This window comes from Eubalaena glacialis, chromosome 4, assembly GCF_028564815.1.
Source record: "Eubalaena glacialis isolate mEubGla1 chromosome 4, mEubGla1.1.hap2.+ XY, whole genome shotgun sequence".
In the NCBI taxonomy this organism is placed as follows: Eukaryota; Metazoa; Chordata; class Mammalia; order Artiodactyla; family Balaenidae; genus Eubalaena; species Eubalaena glacialis.
This window is the reverse complement of record NC_083719.1, coordinates 151,587,787-151,612,573: the sequence shown is the minus strand read 5'-3', so window position 1 is coordinate 151,612,573 and position 24,787 is coordinate 151,587,787. Positions and strand designations below refer to the sequence as shown.

General features: G+C 49.4%; 2 protein-coding genes across 3 annotated transcripts in view; one reads left to right on the top strand and one right to left on the bottom strand.

Annotated features, from left to right (window-relative positions):
- Window positions 1–24,787, bottom strand: part of KCNIP1 (potassium voltage-gated channel interacting protein 1) — a 350,066-nt gene that overhangs the window by 305,570 nt on the left and 19,709 nt on the right. The gene's annotated exons all lie outside the window — the stretch shown is intronic.
- KCNMB1 (potassium calcium-activated channel subfamily M regulatory beta subunit 1) lies at window positions 13,215–24,356 on the top strand. Its single transcript, XM_061188455.1, has 4 exons — window positions 13,215–13,287; window positions 16,756–16,913; window positions 18,748–18,919; window positions 23,976–24,356. The coding sequence occupies exons 2-4, from the start codon at window positions 16,780–16,782 to the stop codon at window positions 24,243–24,245; spliced, it is 576 nt and encodes a 191-aa protein (XP_061044438.1). The 5' UTR covers window positions 13,215–13,287; window positions 16,756–16,779; the 3' UTR covers window positions 24,246–24,356.

The following is a 24,787-nucleotide window of genomic DNA, read 5'->3' as shown; positions in this document are numbered from 1 at the left end:
CCTCCAGGAAGTCTTCCAGGAATGCTTATCTCAGGTAGACTCAGAACCATTGCCATACACACATGCCCACGTGTACATAGACACACAGACACAGATAGACAGACAGACAGACATTCCTCCTCTGCTCTCTTCTATCAGAACAGCTGCCTGCAAGGTAGGTGAGAACTTAGTCTTCAAAGTCACAACCCCCCTGGGTTCTAACCCTGGCTCTGCCACAACTGGCTGTGTGGCAGTTCCCTCACCTCTGTGCGCCTCAGCTGTCTCATCTGTAAAATAGGCATCATAATCACCTCTGCCTCCTGGCAGGGGTGGAGGGCGATGCTGGGAGAAGAAGTGAGCAAATGCTGCCCTGAGCCAGCACTGCGGCCCACGGAGAGCACAGGAAATCAGTCTCATCCTCTCACTGGCCACATGGTGGGTCTGAGTGCTCCCTGAGGGCGGCCCGGAGCTGGCTCTGCTCATCCCTGAGTCACCAGTGCCTATCGAGGTCAGGGACAGAGAAGATGCCTCATTAACATTTGCTGGGTGGGTGACCGTGTACATTGCCTTGAGAGAAAGTCTGATAAATACAACTGTCTGTCATCCCTGGACCAACAGCACTAAAAGCCCATGGATAGGACATCGGTAAGAGGAATGAGACCAAACTCAAGAGTTGACTGGGGCCCTAGTTCACCACCTGCCAGACGTCTTTGTGCAGCAGTGCTGAGCTAACCTCAACATCCTGCCGACAGATTTCCTCAGATTCCTTTAGACTCCACTGGGTTCTTCCTTTCTATCCTCATTCGAATAACGTATATTTTCCCATTTTAATTTAATTTTCTCCCTTCCTCCCAAACCAGAGCACTTTGCCCACAGACATATGGGCCACTGTTGCATTTATAGCATCTTTATTAATCCCTCCCAGACCTCTGGGCTCAGAGAGCAGCCTGGGGAAACAACGTCAGTTCCCTTTCCACAGGGCTATTAAAATGCCTTTCTTTTAATTGGTCCAAAACAGAAGATGAGCTTAAAAAAAAAAAAAGCCAGCTTTCCATTTCCATCTCAGGGTGTAGGAAGGACACGCAGGTGCACCTGTGTTGTTGGTGGTGCCCTGTGTGAAGGACTCGGCCGACCTGCACAGGGCAGGCTGATGAGGCAGGCTGGCTGTTGGGGCTCATGGGCCCGCTGATGGTTTCTCTGGGATTCTGATGGTTACCTTGGAGCTTAGAACAAAAAATGTAAAATTGGATAATACTGTGGGTTCAAAGTTGGCCACCAGCAAAACTATCCTTTAAAAATGCTGGTCAGGTACTATGGCTAATCCTTCAGATACTTACCACGCTCTTTGAGCATTTCCTACGCTTTAGACACTGTTCTCAATGCTTTCTGGGCATCCAGCCCTCGACGCCTCACAGCAACACACTTGAGAAATATATTATTTTTTCCATTTTTCAGGTGAACATATTGAGGCACAACGAGGGAACACAACTCAACCAAATAACCTAGCTCCCAGCAGCAGATGGTCATGGCTGGTACACGTGGGTCTTTTCTGGAACTGATGTAAGACGCCCTGTTCTTTGGGTAGAGGCCCAGGGACCACAGCTTGGTGACAGGAGCCCCGGGCGCCGGTGCTCTCTTGGTCGGGAGCCCTTGCACTGGGCATAACCTACCCAACCCTGCATGGTGGCCCCGGTGGCAGAGGGGGGATCTGAACTCACACTGGCTCCGGATTCTGTGTGCACAACTCCTGTACAACCCTGCCTCTGCCGAGCTTGCTCGGGGCTCTTTTGCTCCTGCGTCACTGGAGCCGTGAGCAGATCGGGGGACGGAGACTGGCTCATTCTTCTAGGTTTGCTAAGAGCAACAGGGCAGTTCATGCACACCTCGAGAACCCAGGTTCTAAGTCCTGAGGGTGACTCTTTGGGGTCTCAAGATCCTGAAGGCAGGTCCTCGGAGAGTCTCCATATGGATTTGTGTAGGCTAGGAGCCTGTTCCCTGCCAAGGAGGCCACTGAATGATGCCGACCAGTTTGAGATGTCAACTCCAGCAGATGACACGGTGGAAAAGGAAAGGCATGGTCTTGAGCGCCAGGTGGACCAGAGTTTCCGTCCTGCTTCTCAATGCCTGGGTGAGCTGGGTGCGTTAGTGACACCGCTGAGTCTGAAGATGAGCAGCTGTGATCGCTGGCTGCCTGGAGCAGAGTCTACCCCCGCTCTGTTCCTCTACCTCTTCAGCTATGAGGGCAGCTCACACCTCCAAACTACCTACCTCACCAGCCACCTCTTGTGCCCCCGCTCCCCAGGCCCGCAGGCCCTCACCTATGCGCCCAGGGCAGTGTGCGCTGTTAGTGAGGCCAGGCTCGCCTGCCTTCCGGAGCCCAGCTGCTCCAGGAGTGAAATGCTTCAGAGCAGCCAGACTCTTCCCCGAATGCCTTCATTTCTATTTAAATTTCTCACACACAGAGACCTACAGGAGGAACGAAGCTTCACTCTGCTTCTCTCTCTCTGTGTTCTCTGTTTTCTTTTCAACGGAGACTTTTTGACAAGGGCTGCGGTGACAGCGGTGAATGCTTTCTTCAAGAAGCCATGGGGCATTGAAAATACAATTTTTCCTTTGCCCCAGTAAGAACTACCAAACCAGCCCAAACCAAAATGAAACATTTGGAATTTTACCACTTTTTCCTTGACGGGTCCACATGGCAGTTCCCGGGGTCACCACTAGGGACAAATGTAGTTCTGACAGGGCCTCTTCTACTCTCGGAGTTTGGGCGCAGAATAATTCTGCTCACACCCTCGCTCCTACTGTGTTACATGACAAAGAGCTCATTCGGTCAGCTTTGGGCAAGAGCAGATTACAGATGAGGGTCTGGCTGAGCCCTGCAGATGCCCTGAGGAATAATGAGTGAGCTCACAGCAAGTGACTCTCTCCCCGCAGTGGCTGCCTATTCAATGCAGGCCCCTCCAGCCGGTGACTCTTCCATAAACAGCTGTCTGCCGGCCAATAATTCTAATCTCCTTCTGTTATCCGGTGACCCTCTTTCATCTAACAATTTCCTCCTCCAATTAATACCGTCCACCGCTGACTACGGGGGGATTTCAAGATGACAATAACAACAAAAGGACAGCAACAGCTAGCATCAGAGCTCTTATCTCTTGATAGCTCTTATCTCTTGAGTGGTTCCAAGGGCTCTACCCATATTTATCTCCCCTAATCTATTCTAGAAGCTAGAAACTGTTATTCTTCCAGTTTACAGATGGGAAAACTGAGGCTCAGAATGATTAAGGAACTTGCCTTAAGTCAAGCAGCCAAACAAGATGTGATTCAACAAGGCACTCATCTTTGAAGGTCTACTTCCTTCCTGGTGAAGGTCACTCTCACTACCTTGCCGAGGATGAGGCCGTGTTCTGAGCAGCAGTGTAATTCTGGGGCATCACTTTTCCGATGTATCAGTGATTTCTATGAAGCTTGCCCTGCCCTCAGGAAGCATGTGGTCTAGGCAAGAAGGCAAGATTAGCAAATGTGAAACGATCAGAGAAACAACACAAGGTGAATCCTAAAATATGCTCCATAAATGATAAATATTGTGGGGAATGCTTTCCAAAGTGTATTTTCTAGAAATGTAGTTCGTTGGAGTGCTACTATGTCTTTTAAAAAATATTCAGGAGTTAGAGTTCATTTGTGAAGCATTGGGCTCAGCACTGTTAATTTTGTTTCTCTGTTGCAGGACTTGTCAGGACCTTTACTCTCCTAACCTGCCTGACACCTTCCATACCGCATTTCCTTCATTACAAGATGCCATTGGTTGTAAGATGCCCCATTTATTGCATAATAACTTTCCCAGGAAATAAACATTTTCACATTTCATATGTATCAAATGAAACAGGTGCTGATTTCCAAAGCATTAATAGGTGGATATCAAAGAAATCAGTTATTAGGCAGGGTTTCCCCAAATTTGGGACCAAGGAACCATCTTATGCAGGACTGGTGCTCCTCAGAAAAATCTTTGTGAACCATTGGTTGGAGGAGAAAGCTGCTTCAGACCTGGGGAAGCCAAAGGGACATGGTGGGGGCAGGGGCAGCCTGGAATTGGGTCTCAAAATCTGGACAGGAGAGGCTGAGGGGAAGAGAGAAGGCAGAGAAGGATGGGTGCTGGAGGCCATTAAAGGGCTGCATCCTGCCCTCAGGACCGGATCCCGTCTAGCACCCCATCATGAAGGGGGAAGAAGAGGACATTCTCAGGATAGGCTTTCCCCACAGCATCCAGCTAAATGCTGAAGACAGTCCAGGGAGCAAGACTCCACACCTCACAGTCTGTTATGGAGACAGTGCAGCCAGCAGTTTCAGCCCAGGCCAGGCGCTGTGGCAGGGGAAATGCAGCCTCTGTGAGAGCCCAGAGGAAGGTGCCCCTTCTGTCTGGGAAGTGGTCAGAGAAGGCTTCCTGGAGGAGGTAGCTTTTAAGCCACCTGTAGGATGAGGGGAGGTGCACATTATTGGCAATAGTAGCCTAGATGTTGGGGTAGAGCACGGAGCACTGGAGGAACTGAGAGCAGTTCAGTTTAGTGGGAGTGGAGTGGCTTGGTGGGAAGCAGGGAGCAATAAGGGAAAAGGTGAACGAAAGCCAGGTCGTGCAGGACCCCGAAGACCAGGAGAGGACATATGGGTCTCACCATGCAGGCAGACATGGTGGGCATAGGTTTAAGACCATGGGCTCTGGAGACAGGCCACGCCCTGTCTAAATCCCTGCTACAGACATCCTAACTGTGTGACCTTGGGCAAGTTACTTTCCAACACTAAGCCTCAGTTTTATCATCTGTAAAATGGGAATGATGACAGTACCTATTGCACAGTTGTTGTGACAATTATATAGGAAAGTGAATGCCAAGTGCCTGGGCTGGAGCAGACTATTATTATTAAAGGGCATTGGCCCCGGCCCTGGAGTTGGACAGGTGAGGTCTGGTTCCTTCACATGTTAGCTGGGGGCCTCGCCACCTCCCTGGACCTCCCTTTTCCACCTATTCAAAGGAGAAGATGTTACCTGTCCAACCTCCCACACTGGGTACAGAAAATCAGAGTGTGGGAAAGAGCTTTGAAAAAGATGCATTACAAGAGAAAAAAGGCCGGGAGGGGCAGGGGGGAAGCAACCTAGAAGAGAACTCACAAACCTAATGATAGTTGCTGTGATCGAGGAGTGGGATTGTGGATGATTTTTTTAACCTCTTTCTTTCCATGGTATGTTTTAAAAAGAATTTCTTTTTTTTGGTTACTCTCATTAATAGGAGAAAAATTAAAGTGTCAGTCAGCACAGTTACTATCTTTTTCTTTCTAAATTCCTGCCCTTCCGTAGATCTATAAATGTTCCTCTCATTTACATCAACTGCTCCCTCTTTAGTTGTGGGGAAACACCTGCAACCCCATCTCTCTCATCACACAACGTGATAGGGAAACAGATCCAGCCTGGGGTCCTTAACCACAGGGCCTGCTGGGCCCCCACTAGCAACATGCCATCACGTACAGGCTCTGCCTCTCTTAGCTGGTCTGTGGTGCGACCCTCAGACCACCAGCCACACCCTCAGACCCCAGCAACTTCCCCCCATGGGAGGTGGGGGCACTTTGAGCCCAGAGTCTCCATCTGGATGTGGGACCAACCTCAGTGTTGCTAAGCGCGTGGGGTTTCCATGAGGATCACTTGGAATCATGGATGAGCACGGGCCTCATACGCAGGTGGGAGGGGTTGGCAGAGCCGGTTGGTATGGGAGGTCATTGGCAGTCCCACCTGCTCCCCCGCTCAGGGTGTAGGTGGTTAATGTCACTGGTCCAGGAGACACGCTATCCTGACAGACAAGAGGTAAGAGATCACAGGGGCCTGAGTCAGTTGGTGTCCACCACAAGGTTGACCCTCAGCCACTGATCACAGAGCTAACACTGCAGCCCAAGGAAGGGCCTGCCCAGCCGGTGCTTCATTCCAGCTCCCGGCCTGGCCAACCAGAAAGCAAGAGGAGCCACGGGAAGCTGGGGGGCCCTGCAGGAAGGCTTGCATCCAGGCGACTGCTGAAAATCTCACTCATCTTGGCCCTTGGAGGCAAAGCAGCACTCCTTTGCCACGCATCTTGATGATAAGTACCTAGAATATTAAAAACCATTTATACTTTTTTGGCTCCACTTCTTGGAATCTATTCCAAGGAAATGATCAAAATTACAGAAATGGCTACTTGCATAAAGATGTTCTGTGCAGCCTTATTTATAACTTGGAGAATGGGAAGTAATCTTTATGTTGAACAATTTGGGCATAAAATTGAGATAGTTGAGTAAATTGTACTCTGCCTTCTAACTGTCATGCAGACAGTAAAAATATTGTCATGAAGACTTTGTATTGATAAGGGAAAATGATTATAGTACAATGTTAAATTAAAAATTAGAAGAGTATATGCAGAAATACAGAGGATCATGAGAGATTACTACAAGCAACTATATGCCAATAAAATGCACAACCTGGAAGAAATGGACAAATTCTTAGAAATGCACAACCTTCCGAGACTGAACCAGGAAGAAATAGAAAATATGAACAGACCAATCACAAGCACTGAAATTGAAACTGTGATTAAAAATCTTCCAACAAACAAAAGCTCAGGACCAGATGGCTTCACAGGTGAATTCTATCAAACATTCAGAGACGAGCTAACACCCATCCTTCTCAAACTCTTTCAAAATATAGCAGAGGGAGGAACACTCCCAAACTCATTCTATGAGGCCACCATCACTCTGATACCAAAACCAGACAAAGATGTCACACAGAAAGAAAACTACAGCCCAATATCACTGATGAACATAGACGCAAAAATCCTCAACAAAATACTAGCAAACAGAATCCAACAGCACATTAAAAGGATCATACACCATGATCAAGTGGGGTTTATCCCAGGAATGCAAGGATTCTTCAATATACGCAAATCAATCAATGTGATACACCATATTAACAAATTGAAGGAGAAAAACCATATGATCATCTCAATAGATGCAGAGAAAGCTTTTGACAAAATTCAACATCCATTTATGATAAAAACCCTCCAGAAAGTAGGCATAGAGGAAACTTTCCTCAACATAATAAAGGCCATATATGACAAACCCACAGCCAACATCGTCCTCAATGGTGAAAAACTGAAACCATTTCCACTAAGATCAGGAACAAGACAAGGTTGCCCACTCTCACCACTATTATTCAACATAGTTTTGGAAGTGTTAGCCACAGCAATCAGAGAAGAAAAAGAAATAAAAGGAATCCAAATTGGAAAAGAAGCAGTAAAGCTGTCACTGTTTGCAGATGACATGATACTATACATAGAGAATCCTAAAGATGCTACCAGAAAACTGCTAGAGCTAATCAATGAATTTGGTAAAGTAGCAGGATACAAAATTAATGCACAGAAATCACTTGCATTCCTATACACTAATGGTGAAAAATCTGAAAGTGAAATTAAGAAAACACTCCCATTTACTATTGCAACAAAAAGAATAAAATATCTAGGAATAAACCACCTAGGGAGACAAAAGACCTGTATGCAGAAAATTATAAGACACTGATGAAAGAAATTAAAGATGATACAAATAGATGGAGAGATATACCATGTTCTTGGATTGGAAGAATCAACATTGTGAAAATGACTCTACAACCCAAAGCAATCTACAGATTCAATGCAATCCCTATCAAACTACCACTGGCATTTTTCACAGAACTAGAACAAAAAATTTCACAATTTGTATGGAAACACAAAAGGCACCATTCTTAAATATCCCACAATGGCATGATCAAATATATTATGGTTTACCCATAAAATGTAATATTATACAACCTTTAAAAAATGTCTTATGGGATGGGAAAATGATTATAATATTGTGTTATAGTAAAAAGCAAGATTTTTTTTTTCCTGGTCAAATGCTACAGTATGGAAGAAACTTGAGGACATTATGCTAAATGAAATAAGCCAGACACAGAAGGACAATTACTGTATGATTCTATTTATATGAGGTATCTAAAGGGGTCAGACTCACAGAAACAGAAAGTAGAATGATGTTTGCCAGGGCCTGGGGGGAGCCGAAAGCGGGCAGTTGTTTAATGGGTACCGCATTTCAATTTTGCAAGATGAAAACGTTCTAGAGATCAGTTGCACAACCATGAGAATATAGTTCCTCCACTGAACTGTACACTAAAAACATGGTTAAGAGGGTAAAAAAAATTTTTCAAGTAAGAGATTTTTGTTTTTCCAAGCCAAACAACAAACAACAGCAAAATTCCAAGATTCTCTATTTATTCCTTTGGGTGTTAGAGATGTGACAGTGAGCAGGAACAGTTCTTGCTCCAGATCTCAGGAAGCGTACATCCCCATGGGGTGACCTGTTAATGGAGAATGCATGCAAATAAATGTAAAATTACAGAGGGGAAGTGCCGTGGAGGCGGTGCACACAGTGCTCTGAGCATGTTAAATCAGAGCACTGACCCGGGCCCAGGAGCTGAGCGGGGTGGCTAGGGGCACAGGAGGTGAGGTGAGGACCCCAGGAGTGAGTCCCGCTGGAAGGGAAGAGCTCACTAGCAGGTGGGGTCAGAGAGGGCATGCTCTCTGGAGGGAGAGCACCTGCACCCTTTTATGAGTGTCTGGAAGGATGCATGGCCCCTCCCCTCACCAGCAATTCCCTCCGAATGGCGTGGCGAGGTTATCATTGTACCTTCATCTTCCTCCTGCCCTTCTCTGTTGTACACATTTTCCACAGTGAGCTTAGATGATTTTGCGGAAAGGAAAAGACATAAAAAAAAAAAAATCCCACCTTACTACACAGATGGACTGCAGGGCTCTTGACTTATGTTCCTCCTTGTTTCAAAGAGGACTTCAAGCTGCTTACAATTATGTTTACAATACAGCAGGCTAAAATGCCTTGTCGTTAAGTAAGAAAAACGCAGCGAGGGGAAAAAGTGGCTAGAAGAGTCAGGAAAAAGGAGCGAGATAGCCCTTCGCTCACAGGGAGAGAGCCTGTCCTGTTCCCCGGCAGGGCTTGCCTTGTCATTTGATTCGAATATTGGCATTTAATTATCTGTTTTTGTATTGATCATTTGTCTGCTCAACTCTATTGAAAAATCTTTTGTTGTGATCTGTTCTGCTCCTCATTACTCTCTCCCCCTTAAAACATGTCATTTTATCTTTTCTGTTGTGATTTTTCGCCGTGTTAAAAATCCATCCTCGCTCCCCTGCGGGGAAGGGGCCACATCTGACCCACAGGTCAGCACAGTGGCAGATTCACAGCCTCTGCACAGCAGACCCTCAAATGTCTGTGAGCAAATGGCTTATCTAGGGCTGAGAGCTACTCACACCCTCCCCCCGGCAGCACTCAGCCAGTGACACACCCTCAGCAGGGGCTCAGGACACGGGTTGCCAGTTTGATTTATGGGACTTATTATCCCAAGTGGCGGCACAGAATAGATATTGATTTGAAAGGGTTTACATAAGTAAGTGGATACACAATCCAGAAAGGGCTATAGACCGAGTAGAAGGGGTTTGTAAAGCAGCTGAAGCACACGTCATAAAGAAATGTTGGTCCTCTTGAAAACAGCATCTGGGGGAGTCATGGAGGGACAAGGACGGGCTGTGGAGCCAGCAAGCACAGGTGCACATCCGGCTCCAAAACATCACATGCCAGGGGAGTGACCTTGGGTGAATAACAGAAACAAGAAGACCTCTTGTGAGGATTGCCCAGAGGAATGTATGTGTGTATGTATTTGTGTATGTGTATGCATACATGTGTATATGTATATGCATATGTATGTGTGCGTGTGTCTATGTCTATCTGCATATGCATACGTATATGTGTTTGTATATGCGTATGTGTGTATGTGTATGCATGTGTATATGTATATATGTGCATATGTGTATTGCATAGTATATGCACATGTGTATGCACACACACGCACATGTGCACATATATGTACATATGGATGTGTGTATATACACATGGATGTGTTTGCATTATGTGTATGCATACGTGTGTATATGTGCATACGTATGAATGCACGTGTGTAAGTATATGTGTACACACGTACCAGTGTATATGTGCACACATATATATGCGTGTGCATATGTGTGTATTATGCATATGTGTATGCATATGTGTGTTTGTGTGTATATGTGTATGCATACACATATGCATGTATATGTGTATGTGTTTTTGCATATGTATGTGGATCACGCCCTGGCACACAGTAGCTGCTTGATAAATGAAAATGCCTTCCTATATCACTGCCCTTCTATTCCTTTTGTGCAGCAGTGAACAACCTGATAGAAGAGTGTACAGAGCATTTCTAAAGCTCCCCCATCACATGTCGTACAGCAATCTCAGGCTTTTTAATCCTGGTTCTGTATTACCACTGTCACCAGCAATAATAACAGTCCCCCTTCCAAACCACTTACAACGTGTTCCAGTTACTATGGCTGCATAACAAATCCTCCCAGAACATAGGAGCATAAAACAACCATTTAATTTGCTCATGTGTTTTGTGGATGTGGAATTCATAGAGGGTGCAGAATGCTGGCCGATGTCTGAGGCCTCAGCTGGGGACTTGAAGGCTGGGGGCTGGAGTCATCTGCAGGCTCCTTCACTTATATACCTGGGAGGTGCTGTTTGCTAACTGAGAACTGAGCTTGGGCTGTCAGGTGGAACAACTACATGGGCCTCTTGGTTTCTTCACAATATGGTGGCTGGCTCCAAGGACAGTGTCCGGCGAGAGAGTGCCCAGTGAAAACTGTACCACTGTTTACGACTTAGCCTTGGGAATCACAGTGTCACTTCCTCCACATTCTATCCGCAAGACAGTTACAACGCTCTCCCAGGTTGAGGGGGAGGGGACAAAGATGCCCCTTCTTGATGGAGGAAGGTCGATGTCACAATGAAAGAAGAGCACATGGGATGGGATGTGTGTTGCTGTAGCCATCCTGGGAAAATGCAATCTGCCACATTATGTGTCAGGTAGCTCAGATGATCTCTTATTCCTCAAAAAACACTGAGGGGCTACCTATACGTATCTCCATTCTAGAGGTGGACAAACTGAAGCGCAGAGAGGCAAAGTAACCTGCCTTGGGCAGTGTATTTAACGTCTCTGAACCTCAGTGAGCCCCCTCTATAAAATGGGTAGAAAAATCTCTACCTGAATGGATTACTGTGAGCTTGCAGTGCTTATTACCTTATGAGGTTGTTGGAAGGTTGAAGTTGGGGAAGTGATTTTGTGATCTCTTATCCTTTTTGCCAGTGCAAAGTACCAGTCTTCATTGCTGTAGCATCATTATTTCCTCACCTTCCACCTACAATCATCTGTCCCACACAAACCCCACAGCCAACCAGGGACCAGGGTTTCCACCCACATACCCTCAAGGGCAAGGCATGTCAAAGTCTTTGGGCAGGGGTTAGCTCTGATGCAGCAGAAGGATGCACCCTCCTTCCCTGCCTGTTCCTATCTTCCAGGGGGGAAAGTACCTTGGGAAGAATGCTAGTGTTTGTTTATAAATTCCAAACGTATAACCCTTAATACCTCATTTAGTTGGTTAAATGTAGCCCTTTAGTCATATGAAAGGCCATCTGTGTCTCTCCCCCAGGGGAACAGAAGGAAGGACTGGCATTTTTGCATGAGTTCATGGGCAGGAATCTTCTGGCTCCCGGGGGGTGGGGGGGGGTGGGGGGGGTAGGGGGGGGCCAAGGACCATCTTGGAAAATCACTCCTCTGGGGATGCGTTCCAGGCCCTGTGTCCTTCATTGACAATGCAGTATCTGTAAGGTCTGAGGCCTTAAGAGACCCCCTTTGCTGTGATGCCCGTTATATAGACGATTTACTCTACGGTTAATAGCATTCAGTTAGGAAAGGGGCAGGGGAAGGGAGCTAAGTGCTGGAGAGTACGTAGCGGCCTGAACACCGCTCTCATTTCATGGCCTGCTGGGCTGGCTGCCTCACAGCAGCCGAGGCAGGAGGGAGGAAGGGGCTAGAACACATTCAGCAGGCATGGCTGGGCTGTGCTCACCTCCCCCAGGAGCTGGGGGCACTCAGGTGACCACCAGAACCTCACGTGGCAGGTGTCTGTATAACTGAGGTGAGCTTTTGTATTTTAGAGAAACACAAGGCTCAGTAGAGAGAGCCCCGGCTCTGCAATCTGGAAGGGCCAGCTTTGAATCTGGCTCCTGCCCTTAGAGCAGGGTAACTGTGGACCAGTAACTTAAGGCCTCTGAGCCTCAGATTCAGTTTCTTCAACTGACCATCACGTAAAGTGTGGGGCAGAGACATGCTAACCACCCGCATCATGCCTGATGCTTAGGGAAGGCCCAATACACGGGGTTTGTTTTTGTCACTGCTTTTTAATCCTTACAAGAACCACTTTAAGGATGAAGAAGTGCAGGGAAGCATGGTTTTGCCTGCAAACGCTGCTGCTTGTCTTTCCTATTGATGGGAACAAGTCTCTGCCCATGAACCCAAAATGTACAGTTTGACAGTCTCTGGGAGGCCATAGGGCCAAGAAGGCTATTCCTGGACATGGCTGGCTGGAAGCAGCGGTCAATCTCTCACTGCTCCCAGCTTCTGCTTGGTTGGTCTTTAAAAGGTGAGTTTCTTTTCCCCTGCCCCAAATCTCCACCATCTCTAACCCTCATCACTACCCTGAACAAAGTAAGATTTAAAAATCCCAAGAGCACAGATGGGAAAATTGAGGTTCAGAGAGGTGCTGTGACCTGCCCAGGGTCACACAGCACACAAACGCCAAAGGCTAAGGGTTTTTGGTTGCTCTAACGGGGAAATGCCAGCCCCTCAGCGGCTGACAAGCCCAACCCCTCAGAGCTTCAACTCCTCCTCCCTCCCCCATGTCAACAAAAAGAAACTCATTTTCTATTCCTGGCTTCTCTGCCAGCTCAGAGAAGAGACTGAGTGAAGAAGAAATGTCTCCAGATATACCCATATGGTCTTTCCTGACTTCTCAGTTTTGCTGTCTGTTTTGCTAAATCTGTTTTCCACTAGACTCTGGGAACTGCAGGTGCAGGGGCCTGGGTAACAGCTGCCCTCCTCTGGGCTGGGTACCTGCTCTCCCGACTTTGTGTCCTGGGGCTGTGTGCTCAGACTTGACCATGTTTGGGCATGGAGGCTCGTCTCAGATGGGAACCAAAGGCCGCTTCCCCAGAGACGGACTGGGAGCCCAAACTTCCTGCTGGAGCTCAGGCGGCCTCTTTTGGGGTGGGGGCTGGGGGCCAGGCAGAAAAGTGTCTGCCGAAGACTCACAGGGCACCGGGGAGACTGTGAGTACCAAGTTCAAGGGCACTGGGGAAGTGGCTTCTCCAGAGGCTGGGGCTGGGGGGGAGATCTTCGTGGAGGGAGGCTGGCAGTGGGAACTCCCTCCCTCGAGGGGCTGTCCATCAGGATTCTGGGCTCCAGAGGAGCGGATATTGTGTCACTCAGGACTAGAACTGCTGGACCCGTGGTCTGGTGGCCTTCGGGGGGCCAAGGGTAGGGGTGGGCGCTCCATGGCCCAGTCACTGTAGTAACTCAGTGCTCTGGCCCTCAGGTCTCAGCTCCCAGAGCAGCCAGGCAGCCTGCAGATCAGGACCAGTCCTGGCACTTGTCACCAGGGGAGGGGGTAGGGCAGAAACAGGCCCAGCAAGAGCACTGGGGACTTCTGATCCAAACCTTCAGGGTTTTCTTTGTTAATAGCAAGAGTTAATATTTATGGAGGGCTTGCGTTGGGCCAGGCACTGTGATAAACATGATGTTCGGTACATCATTTGCTCTTTGTCAGAACTCTTGGAAGCAGGTACTATCATACTCGTTTTACAGTCACAAGGTTGCTAAGTAGCAAAGCCAGGATTTGATCCCATGTCTGATGACCTCAAAACACCCCCTGTCCCTCACTCCACCAGACCCTTAAACACTGTCCTCTATGCCCTGTCGTCTTAAGGAAAAGGAGGTCAACCCAAATACCAGGTCACACAGGACCCTCCAAAATCCCGTCTTGCTTGGCCTTTCTTCATCTTTCCTAAATCCACCCCAGACCTCTAGTGAGGTCTAAATGGGAAGCTATATCCCCAAAGTCCAGAGATATTTAGCAATTCTCAAAACTGAGATAGTCTTCTTAGAGTCTAACTGAAATCCCTCTTTTTACAGCTGCAACCCATTTCTTCTTGTCCAGACCCCAGGGGATGTCAGCAGCTCCCAACCTTCCTCCTGTCTGAAGGCTCTCACTGTGGATGTTGTATCCTATGACCATATCTGCATCCATAACTTCTCCCCATTCTTTTATCCTGCGTGGTCTTAGGAGGATTTATCAAAACTCTGAAGCCTACTCCTTCAGTGTGGGCCACAGTCTCACCAGAGCATTGCACACAGGTGGGATTTGAACGAGTGGCAGATTCCAGACTGTTCTGTGACAGGGAGCCTCCCATCTCTTTTCCTCCTGAGTTCTCAGACCCGGTAGCCCAGGGTCCCGCCTTCCCTAGCCTCGGAAGTGCCCAGAGGCTGGAAGGATACAAGAAGCTGTGCAGCAGAAGGGCCAGTGCCCCTGGGGGCTGATTAGCCAGGAAGGCAGGGCAGGCCTCCCCCCTTCAAGGATGCCACGACTCTCCCAGGAAAGGACTGGTTTTGTTGTGAGCACTCAGCCTAGGTCCTCCCTCCAAGGCAAGATTCCTTTTTGGCCCCAGAGACTTGTGTTCCATAGTCCTGGGGCTGGGGCCAGGCGCCAGTGACCGTAGACAGTCCTGGGGAAGCAGGCCATGTGGGCTTTTAGCCCATCCTCAGGTGGCTGGCTCCTTTACCTGCAAAAACGTGGATGGGCTTGTTAAACTGGCCCCAGGTAAACAATGATGTGGGCTGTCCCACTCCCACAAGACGCAGAGACAGAAGGACAGAAGTAATAGGATGGAAGAGAATTGAACAGAACGTCTTTCTTTGTCAAGGGAACATTTTTTCCCTTGTGAGTTCGTAATGTCTGTTAGAATGTAGGGAAACCCCACTTCTCAGTGCCCCAAATGTGGAAGGAAAAGTCATCATTGGGTGAGGGAGTCAATCATCTTGGAGGGAGTGACAGGGCTGTAACCTTGGTATCTGACCCTGGAATCTCCTCTTTAGGACACTAGGGGAGGGGGAACAGCTGGAGTGGGGAGGACAGGGGGTCAAGCATCTCTGATTGGACACTTGAAACAGTCCAATAGTTAGGAGAGAAGCCTGAGTAGAAAATAAAGCACTTTGCTGAAAAATCCCTTTGGACTGATAATGCCTATCTCCTGGATACACATTAATTCATAAAAATATTAGGTTTATTACTTTAGGGACCTGGTGGGGAAAATAAATTCCTTCCTGATGTCTGGCTAAAATTTCCCCTACAACAGGGATTACAGAGAAAGGCCCCGTGGCCCCTGTATCTTTGGTAGAACTGCTACCTTCAACAACAAACAAAACACCAGCAAAGGAATTTACCACAGGCTGTGAGGCAATGCACAGAGGGATGGGAAATCCATACAAGGACAGAAGCCAGGAACCTCTGGCTCCAGGCGGCACACGGGTGGCAAGAGTGACACTCCTGGAGGGTGTTCAGTGAGCCCAGCATGGGAGGGAGGGGCCCTGCTTGCCCTGGGGAGAAGCAGATTCCCAGAAGAAAAACGAGGGGCTTCCGGCCCAAGAAGGGGGAAGTAAGAAAGTTGCCAGTCACTCCCCTGCAATCTGCTTTGGCCCAGGGCGGCTCAAGTCCCCGTATAAGAGAGCAGTTGCTGAGGCCACGTAATGCCTCCTGCCCTTGCTTGGAGCAAGGAGGAGGCTCTTACAGGGTCCCGGTAGTGGAGACACCTCCTGCCACCCCAATGCCTATGGCTGCCCTCTGGGGGCCCTGCTGCCCCTTCTCTGCATGCTGGCCCCGCCCAGCCGGCCCTGCTGTGAGACTGTTTTGGCAGAACTGTGAAATACTCCAAGCTGTTCTGAGACAAGTATCCTAGGAGAAAGAGCACAGACGGTCCACTTCTGCAGGAAGGATATTAATTTATCTCCAGTATTAGTTTCCTATCGGTGCCATAACAAGGTACCACAAACTTGGTGGCCCCAAACAACAGAAATTTACTTACACACAGTGCCGGAAGCCAGGAGTTTAAAATCAGCAAGATGTTGGCAAGGCTAAATCAAGGTGTCAGCGGGGCTGTACTTCCTTCAGAGGCTGTAGGGGACAATCCATAATTCCTTGCCTCTTCCAGCTTCTGGTGGCTGCCCGCACTCCCTGGCACGTGGCCACATCACTCCAATCTCAGCCGCCCCGGTCATAGCGCCCTCTCCGCTTTTGTGTCTAATCTCCCTCCACCTCCTTCCTATAAGGATCCTTGCAGTTACATTTAGGTCTACATGGATAATCTAGGATAATCTCCCCATCTCAAGATCCTTAATTTAAAATCTTTGCCATGTAAAGTAACGGTCACAGATCCTGGGGCTGAGAACATGTGTATCTTGGGGGCCACTACTGAGCCTGTCACACACTGTGTGACCTTGGGCCAGTCACTTTACCTCTCTGAGCCACAGGTCCTTCATCTGTAGAATGGGGATGATAGTACTTGCCTCTCAGAGCTGGGGGGAGGCTTACATGGGGTCAAAAAAACGCTCTGAGGTTGCCAAGTTCCGTATAAAAGTAAAGATGATGTTGATATTTGAACACCTTCTTCTCTCACCTGTCCTCCCTTCTGTGGTTTACCTGTCACCTGTGCTGATCTCACGTCTGTTTGCCTCTGTGGTCCTAGAAATGACTGCTGTCCCTTGTGGACATGGGGAAGAAGTTGGTGATGGCCCAGAAGCGGGGAGAGACCCGAGCCCTTTGCCTGGGTGTGGCCATGGTGGTGTGCGCCGTCATCACCTACTACATCCTTGGCACGACCGTGCTGCCCCTCTACCAGAAAAGGTACCGAACCCTCCCGGCCTGGCCCCATCCTCCGGCCTCTCCCCTAAGGGAACCCCAGGCTTCTTCTTACCCTTCCCCTTGACCCTCACACCAGGCAGGAAGGTCTGGACAATCCTCATTCTTAGGGTCAAGGGTTCAAGTGCAGGGAGGGTAGGCCGGACTGGGCCCTGCACGTCTGGAATTCTGGAACTTGGGCGTAAAAGAGGCAGGAGGCCCTTCTCACAAGAAACAGCCAAGGAGGCCAACACCTCTTCCCTGGTGGTCCAGTGGTTAAGAATCTGCCTTCCAATACAGGGGACGTGGGTTCGATCCCTGGTCGGGGAACTAAGATCCCACATACGGCAGGGCAACTAAGCCCGCACGCCACAACTACTGAGCCCGCACGCCTCAACTGGTGAGCCTGTGTGCCGCAAACTACAGAGCCCATGCACTCTGGAGTCTGCATGCCACAACTAGAGAGAGAAAACCCGCACGCCACAACTAGAGAAAAGCCCACGCACCACAACTAGGGAGAATGTCACGTGTCTCAACTAGAGAGAAGCCCGCATGCCACAACTATGACCCGACGCAGCCAAAAATAAAAATAAATTAAAAAAAAGAAAGAAAGAAACAGCCAAGGATCAGAACAAATGCCCCAGTGTGAGTCTGATCCCAGGAGGAATCAGAGAGTCACAGAATTTTGTAGCTCATCTGCATTTTGGCTCTCTTTCACAAACCTCTGAGTCAAGTGGGCATCTATCTTCCTGTTGAATATCTCAAGTGATGGGGAGCTCACTACCTCAACTGTATACACCATTTCATTTGCAGGCCTTTCTGATAAGTAGGGAGTGTCTACACTGAGCCAAAAAACTGTTCCCCTGGAGCTCTGCTCTGGAATCTCAGAGAATGTCCCATGCCTTTTCTGCCTGACATGTCAACCACTTGAGCTTTTAAAGGAAAAGCTGTGAAGTCCCTGATCCATGTTCTAATGGGAGCAAATATACTCAGTTCTCTCAGCCTGATCTTAGGATAAGTCTCAGACCCTTGCCTCTGGCCGCGTTCCCGTGGCTGGCAGCCCCCTCAGTCTGGCAATGTGTCTCCTGCCTGGTAAATGGGAGATGAGTCACAATCGATCCACTGGTGTGTTGTTGAGCCTGTCATCCTCTGCCGGGCCTGCTCCTGCCCCACTTTTTCCAGCACTGGAGACATTCCAGGCCGGAATCTTACCAAGTGAGGCACCGCTCAGAGCAGCCACGTGCCTCCAACACGTTTTCTCCTGGTTAAGCGCCATCCCCGTCATCTTCCCCACTCGGGAGACAAATCAAGCCCTTTCTCCATCTACTCTTTTTAAAGGAAAGGGCACAGATTCTGAAGCCATCTATACCTGGCTTCAGGTCCTGTGTGGCCTTGGAAAAGTCACTCGACCTTTCTGAACTTCTCTGCCGCCCTCTACATGATGAAGATGTTGTGGATAAGGAGTCTGAGGTCAGGCTGCCCATCAGAATCACTGTGAAGAGTTTTAAAAACGCACCAGGGCCTGGAGCCCACCTACCTTAGAAATTCTGATTCACTTGTTCTGGGGTGTGGTTTGGCCATGACGATCTTCACAAGCGCCCCAGGGTATTGGGTGAGCAGCCAGGGCCGGAACCACTTATGCAGATGTTGTCCAAAAGGCCCAAAAGTGTTGATATTCGGATTCTACGATTCCTGCCCTGGGCCCAGGGACTCTGGGGTCACGCTCCTTTAGTGCCAGATGCTGAGGGTCTCGGCCCTGGGTCTCTGTAAAGGGGTTCACACTGGGCAATCTGTGCCATCCCGGTTCTGAGATGTGTATGTGTGTGCATCGTCTCCCCAGCGTGTGGACCCAGGAATCCATGTGTCACCTGATTGAGACCAACATCAGGGACCAGGAGGAGCTGGAGGGCAAGAGAGTGCCCCAGTACCCGTGCCTGTGGGTCAACGTGTCATCCGTGGGCCGGTGGGCCGTGCTGTACCACACGGAGGACACTCGGGACCGGAACCAGCAGGTACTGACTGGGGGGCGAGGTACACATCCCCTTACCCCTGGCAGGCGTGTGCGCCTGTCCCTAGCTGGTTCCCTATCCCCGCTCTGGAGAGCGGAGGCCGGGAAAGATAAACCCACTTGACCAGGGGCCACAGCTGGTATGAGGTCCAGACAGACTTAGCTCTTCTGCATTGGAGTCAGACAGACCTGCCACTAACCAGCTGTGTGGTGGGAGCAGCCGACGCGGCCCCTCTAAGCCTCAGTTTCTACATTTGTTGAAGCGCTGTTATGAAGTCAGGGACTATATGATGTACCAAGCTTGATGCTGGGTGGATAGCAGGCACGACAAAGAAGCTGTTAATGGTCTTGCTTCATCCTGTAAAGTGAGTCACGTGAGAGGCCAGACCCAGAGCTGACCCCACAGAGAGGAACCCCTGTGACTCCCACCTGCAACTCTAGGAAACCAGAGGCCCAGGTTTGGAGCAACCTTTGGAGGCCGACACTTGGGAGATGTTCCCATCACTGCCTCTCAACACCCCCCACCCCAAATCCACCATTGTAGCCCTTTCCATAGGAAACATAAGTTGGCCCATTTTCACTCACTCATTCACTCGCTCTTTCATTCAGCCATCGCTGAGCACTTCCTGTGTTAGGGTCTTTGGGTTCAAGAGGAGAGAGCTCATACGTGCAGTAACACCTAGTAGAGAGGGATCGGTGCCATAGGGAGGAACCAAAAAAATTCTGGGCATTAAAGGAGGGAGTGACATTTCCTAGCACATTGAGGTGAGGGTATCAGAAAGGCATTTGGGTTAAAAATCAGGCAGGTACAGGTTACACAGAAATACGGGGCGGGGGACATACATATCAAGGGGAGGCAGAGAACAAGGCACGGGGAGGGAGGGCCGGGTAAGAGAGAGATTCCAGCACTGGCACAGACAATGCCACAGGATGGGGTGTAGCGGGAAAAGGTTTCAGAGGTAGCCTAGGGTCTGTTCTCAGAAGCCCCCCGCACTACCAAAGTGGACAACTAAACTGGGGGTTTTTTTTGTAGTTTTTTTTTGTTTTTTGAGAGAAGAAAAACTTTAATGAAGAATACTACATGTTATAGAAGGTAATTAGCTCTCATATTTAAAAAAATTACAGAAAACACTTTCTTGAAATTTTTTTTTTTTTTTTTTGCAAAAAGGACAGTCTTCAAGGGTGTCTGAGAGTGATAGTAAGCACAACACAGTAGGAGAGAAGGAGGGAAGGTTGAATTCCAGCATTCCCTGACACAGCACAGTTAGGGAAGCACATGAAGCAACCATTTTACAGAGAATGGGATTAGGCATTTATTTTCAATCAGGATTTTTTTTTTTTTTTGAGCTTTAACAGTTCAGCATAAGGAAGGAAACTGGGAAGGAAAGATGGAGGAAGGGTTACGCTTATCCACAATTGCCATTTTACAGAAAAACACACTGGTTCAACCATATGAGATGTGCAGGTTAGTCTTCCCCATGTAGCCCTGCAAATACGTAGAGCAAATGCCAAGGCCGTCTGGGCTCGGGGTGGATGTACTGGGTACACAGTTTGAAAGAGACTCTGATTCCACCAGGGCTGGTCTCTCATCAACCTGGGCTGGGAACACATGAAGTTCCTTTGCATTTGCATCAAAAGGCCAGAGCTTTGCCTGGAAAAACCTCACACCAAATAATGCTCGTGGTGCTGGCTTTAACAGGGAGTAAAGTCATTTGCAACTCCTAATAGACTCCACCATTTCCTGGGGGAAGTTTCTACTGATTACCAGGGATTTAAATTCAAGCAAACCGTAAAGAAGGGAAATACTAATGATATTCTGACACTGTATAAGCTGTGTGCCTGTCTTCCCTGCCAAGGACTACCAAACTGTGGAATTAAAATGTGATCAGGGAAGCTGGGGTTCCTCACCTCTGTCTGTGGGTTAGATCCATCTGGGGGACTTAGAACCAGGGTCCCACACCAGACTCACTGAAGCAGAATCTCTGGGCTCTTCGGGTGATTCCAAGGTTCCTTGGGAATTACTGCTGTGAGCAGCTGGGAGTCTTTAAAGGATCTGGGGTCCTGGCAGCATGATCAGAGTGACGTGTAGGAGTGTGGGGTTCAGTTACTGGGGAGAGAGGTGAGGGCCACAGCAAACACCTGGGACAGCTTGGGCAGGGATGAATGCTGACAGTCAGAATTTGGCAGCTGATGGGATGGGAAGGGGAAGGGTGCCTGGGGGGACAGTGGGATCACTGACAGTGCTAGGTGGTCTTGGAGAAGTGGGTCTGGGCAGTGCAAGGTGCTCTGACTTGTTCTGTCATCACTAGCATGACTCGGCCATGCCAGATGGAGCTAGAGCCTCCAAACCCACCTGAATCAGCTCCTCCCAGGACCCCTGCCTCTTCTTTGGCATCCAGGGGTCCCTGATTTATTCAAGGATCAAGAAGCAAATTTTCAAAGACAGGCAGAAGTGATCACTGGTGCAATGGGGGCTGGGAACAGCCTGGTTTGCAGGCTGCCACCCCGGTCCTGAGGCTGCCAGAGGAGCGAAAGGCCAGATCTTCTCCCTAATGGGCTGTCAGCAGCCTGTGAGACATGCCTCTGTCTGGCTTTGGAAGGACAGCCCTGGCAGCCACTGGATATTCTATCTTTTATTTCATAGCATCCAGGCACGACCAGGAGTGGTGCCAATGGCAGGTTGCCACTCTGGCGTGACGGTGGAAGTGGCCTTCATGGTTTTGCCAAACAGCTGGGTTGGTGCACCAGCTGTTCCTCCCACCTTTGTTCAGCCCCTTGCCGTGCAAGGAGCCAGTGCTCCAGGCCAGCTGGGTGTCTTCTGGAATCACTTGTGAAAGGCCTGGCAAGGCTGTCTCCCCCAACCCCTACTATGAGGAAGGGTGTCGCCAGCCCACTCTTGGATTCTTCCATGAGACTTAGCCTGGGGGGGTTCTAAGCCCCTTCCCACGGTCTATGCTGAGGACAGTGACACTGCAGGGCTTGGGGGAGAGGCTAGATCATTTAAGGTCCTTTAGACAACTCATGGTTAGCTGGACCCAGGGCAGGGGAGAGAGGATGCAAGTGGGCCCCAGGCCTCTGAGGTTGGCTCTGCAGAGTAAACTCCTGTCCAGTGTCTAGAGAACATAAAGGATCTACAGTAATCCCAAGCTGGCAAAGAATACAGTGGGACCCCAGGATGGGCACAAGTCCCCACTTCGGAGCTTGTCCATAGGCCCCTCCTTAAGGGAAAGAAGGAGTATTGTTGTAATTTCATAGTTAAGTCACAATATTATTATTGTTATTAATAGCATCTTCCATTTATTGAGCACGTACTGTCCTGGGCTCTGCGCTAAGCGCTTAACGTGCATCATCTTGTTTAACCGCCATGACAATTCTGCTAGGCAGACACCCTCACAAACGCAATCTACAAGGCTCAGCGAGGTTGAGACATTTGCCAAGGTCACACAGCTTGGAACTTGCGGTTGAACTCAGGCCTGTCTGGTTCCATCGTCACACCTTTGCTCAGTGGGCTAGGTTACCCAAGGTCACAGTCAGAGACGTTGGGGAGATAGGACTAGGCCTTCTGAGCTCAGGATTCTGGATCCACCTGCTACTGGGACCCTATAGTACCCAACAATTCTGAATGCCAGATTCCTCAGGAGCCAGCTTCTCTGCAGCCTCAGCTGCTCCCTGACTGGCTGAGGACGTGGATCTACATCTGGATGCAGCTCTCCCACTTCCCAGGCTGTCAGAGCTGTGATGTAACCATTCTCTGTACTGCTGGACTGAATGCTGTCAGGGCAGGCAGCTTTGGGGCAGGACCTCATTTAAATACAGGGAGCAACCCAGGCCTGGGGAGAAGCTGGCTCAACACTGTCACTCGTTTTGATCTTGGACGTGATTGGACGAGGGCAGCGGTTCTCAAACTTTAGTGCATGGAGGAATCACCCCATTGCTGAGCCCCACCCTCAGCCATTCAGAGCGAGTAGGGAGCCTGTGCTTATGGCCAGCCCTCCAGGTAGTCTGCTGTGGAGGCCGTGCGGGGGACCACTCTCGCAGAACATCTGCCGGAGGCTCACATAAGCAACATTCAGACCTCCCAGCACGGAACAGAGAGAAAACCAGGGTCTCCACTTTGTGCCTTCTCTGCGGAGCTTTCCATCTGGACCTCATCTGCCCAGGCCGGAATGTTCCTAATCACAACGATCAGTGTCAGAATTAAACGTGTCCCAGGCTCTGCCTGCACGAAGCTCTTTTAAATGCATTCTCTCTTTCCTTTGAATCTCAGTGTCAAATACCAGCTGGCCAACATCTTTTGTTTGGCTCACTGCAGAGTTAGACCTCAAAGGGTTTTCAATTCAAATTTTCACCAATATTTTAAAATTGTGAGAGTCCACATTAAAATCTGGTTTTCCGGCTTCCCTTAAAATATTGGAGGTCTGGCTACAGTAGGTCTTCTCGATGGCATGGCATCAGTTGTCCAGATGGAGTGATGACTGCCAGTCTAGATGCATCTGGCTCTCTCCATCTCACCAGGACCACCCATCCCCTGACACCAAGTGTCAGCTGGTGCCTGTCATCTTATTCCCCCCCCCCTTCTTCACCTGTGGACGTTACCTGCCTGAGCTTTGTAGACAGCTGAGTGTATGACCTCTGCCCTGAATCAAAATATAGAGCCCACTCAGCCTGTGTCCCCCATTGGTCTCCTTAGACAGATAAGTTTGAAGTTCTTTAATAAACTCCTTTGAAAAAGGTATTGCTGTTAACCCATTTCAGTGATGAAGACATCAAGGCTCAGAATGGTAAGCCATTTGCCTAAGGTTCTGAAGCCAATGGGAGCAGAGCCAGGGCCCCAGCTGGGGTCCCTATCTCCAGGTGTGCAGCTCCAAGGCCACCACCCTCCCAAACGACACTGTGTACACACCTTCTAGAACCACGCCACGTGCAGCCTGCCAAGCTTTGGACAGTCTTGGCTCCCACCCAGGGGCCTGACTGCAAAGCTGACGCTCTTCTTTATTCCACGCCGGGCGCTGAGAAGCAGGGATGTCCAGCCCCACGGGTGCTCTTGCTTCTCCCCACAGTGCTCCTACATCCCAGGCAGCCTGGACAACTACCAGATGGCCCGGGCTGATGTGGAGAAGGTTAGAGCCAAATTCCACCAGCGCCAGGTTTTCGACTGCTTCTCCACGACTCGGGAGAATGAGACGAGTGTCCTGTACCAGCGCCTCTACGGTCCCCAGACCCTCCTCTTCTCCCTCTTCTGGCCCACCTTCCTGCTGACCGGTGGCCTCCTCGTTATCGTCATGGTGAAGATCAACCAGTCCCTCTCCATCCTGGCAGCCCAGAAGTAGCCCCATCCACACCACCTCACTGCTCGGGCCACCAGGGGCTGGATGGGTCCCCGGGCTGCTCCTCACTTGTGTCCCCACGCCTCCTCCCCCGGCCTTCCCACCCTCCCCCCTCCAATACACTCTGTCTTCTGCTGCATGGATGGTCTTTGGGAAATTTTGTTAAGTCATTTCCTGCTCAAGAAGGTACAATGGCTTCCCCGGACCCGGGAGAATGCAAGGCCAACCAGTGATGGCTCTCCTTTCCCTGTCCCCGCTCAACTGACTCAAACTTCTTTCCTACTGTGCCACTGTCCACTGCACTGATGACAGTGATTCTGACTTCTGTGCCTGTGTCCTGGCAGTTGGATCAAAGACCTGCTGGTCCCACCCAGGAAGCCATCCCTGGGAAACCTCTGTTCCTTCTTTGAATTCCACTCTGAAAACAACAGCAGCCCTCATGGACAGAGCACACTTAGAACATCGCTTGTTTTCAGGATTCTCAGAGCTATATACATTTTTATACCAATATTAACAAATATAGGTACAAACTTCTGGTCTTAAAG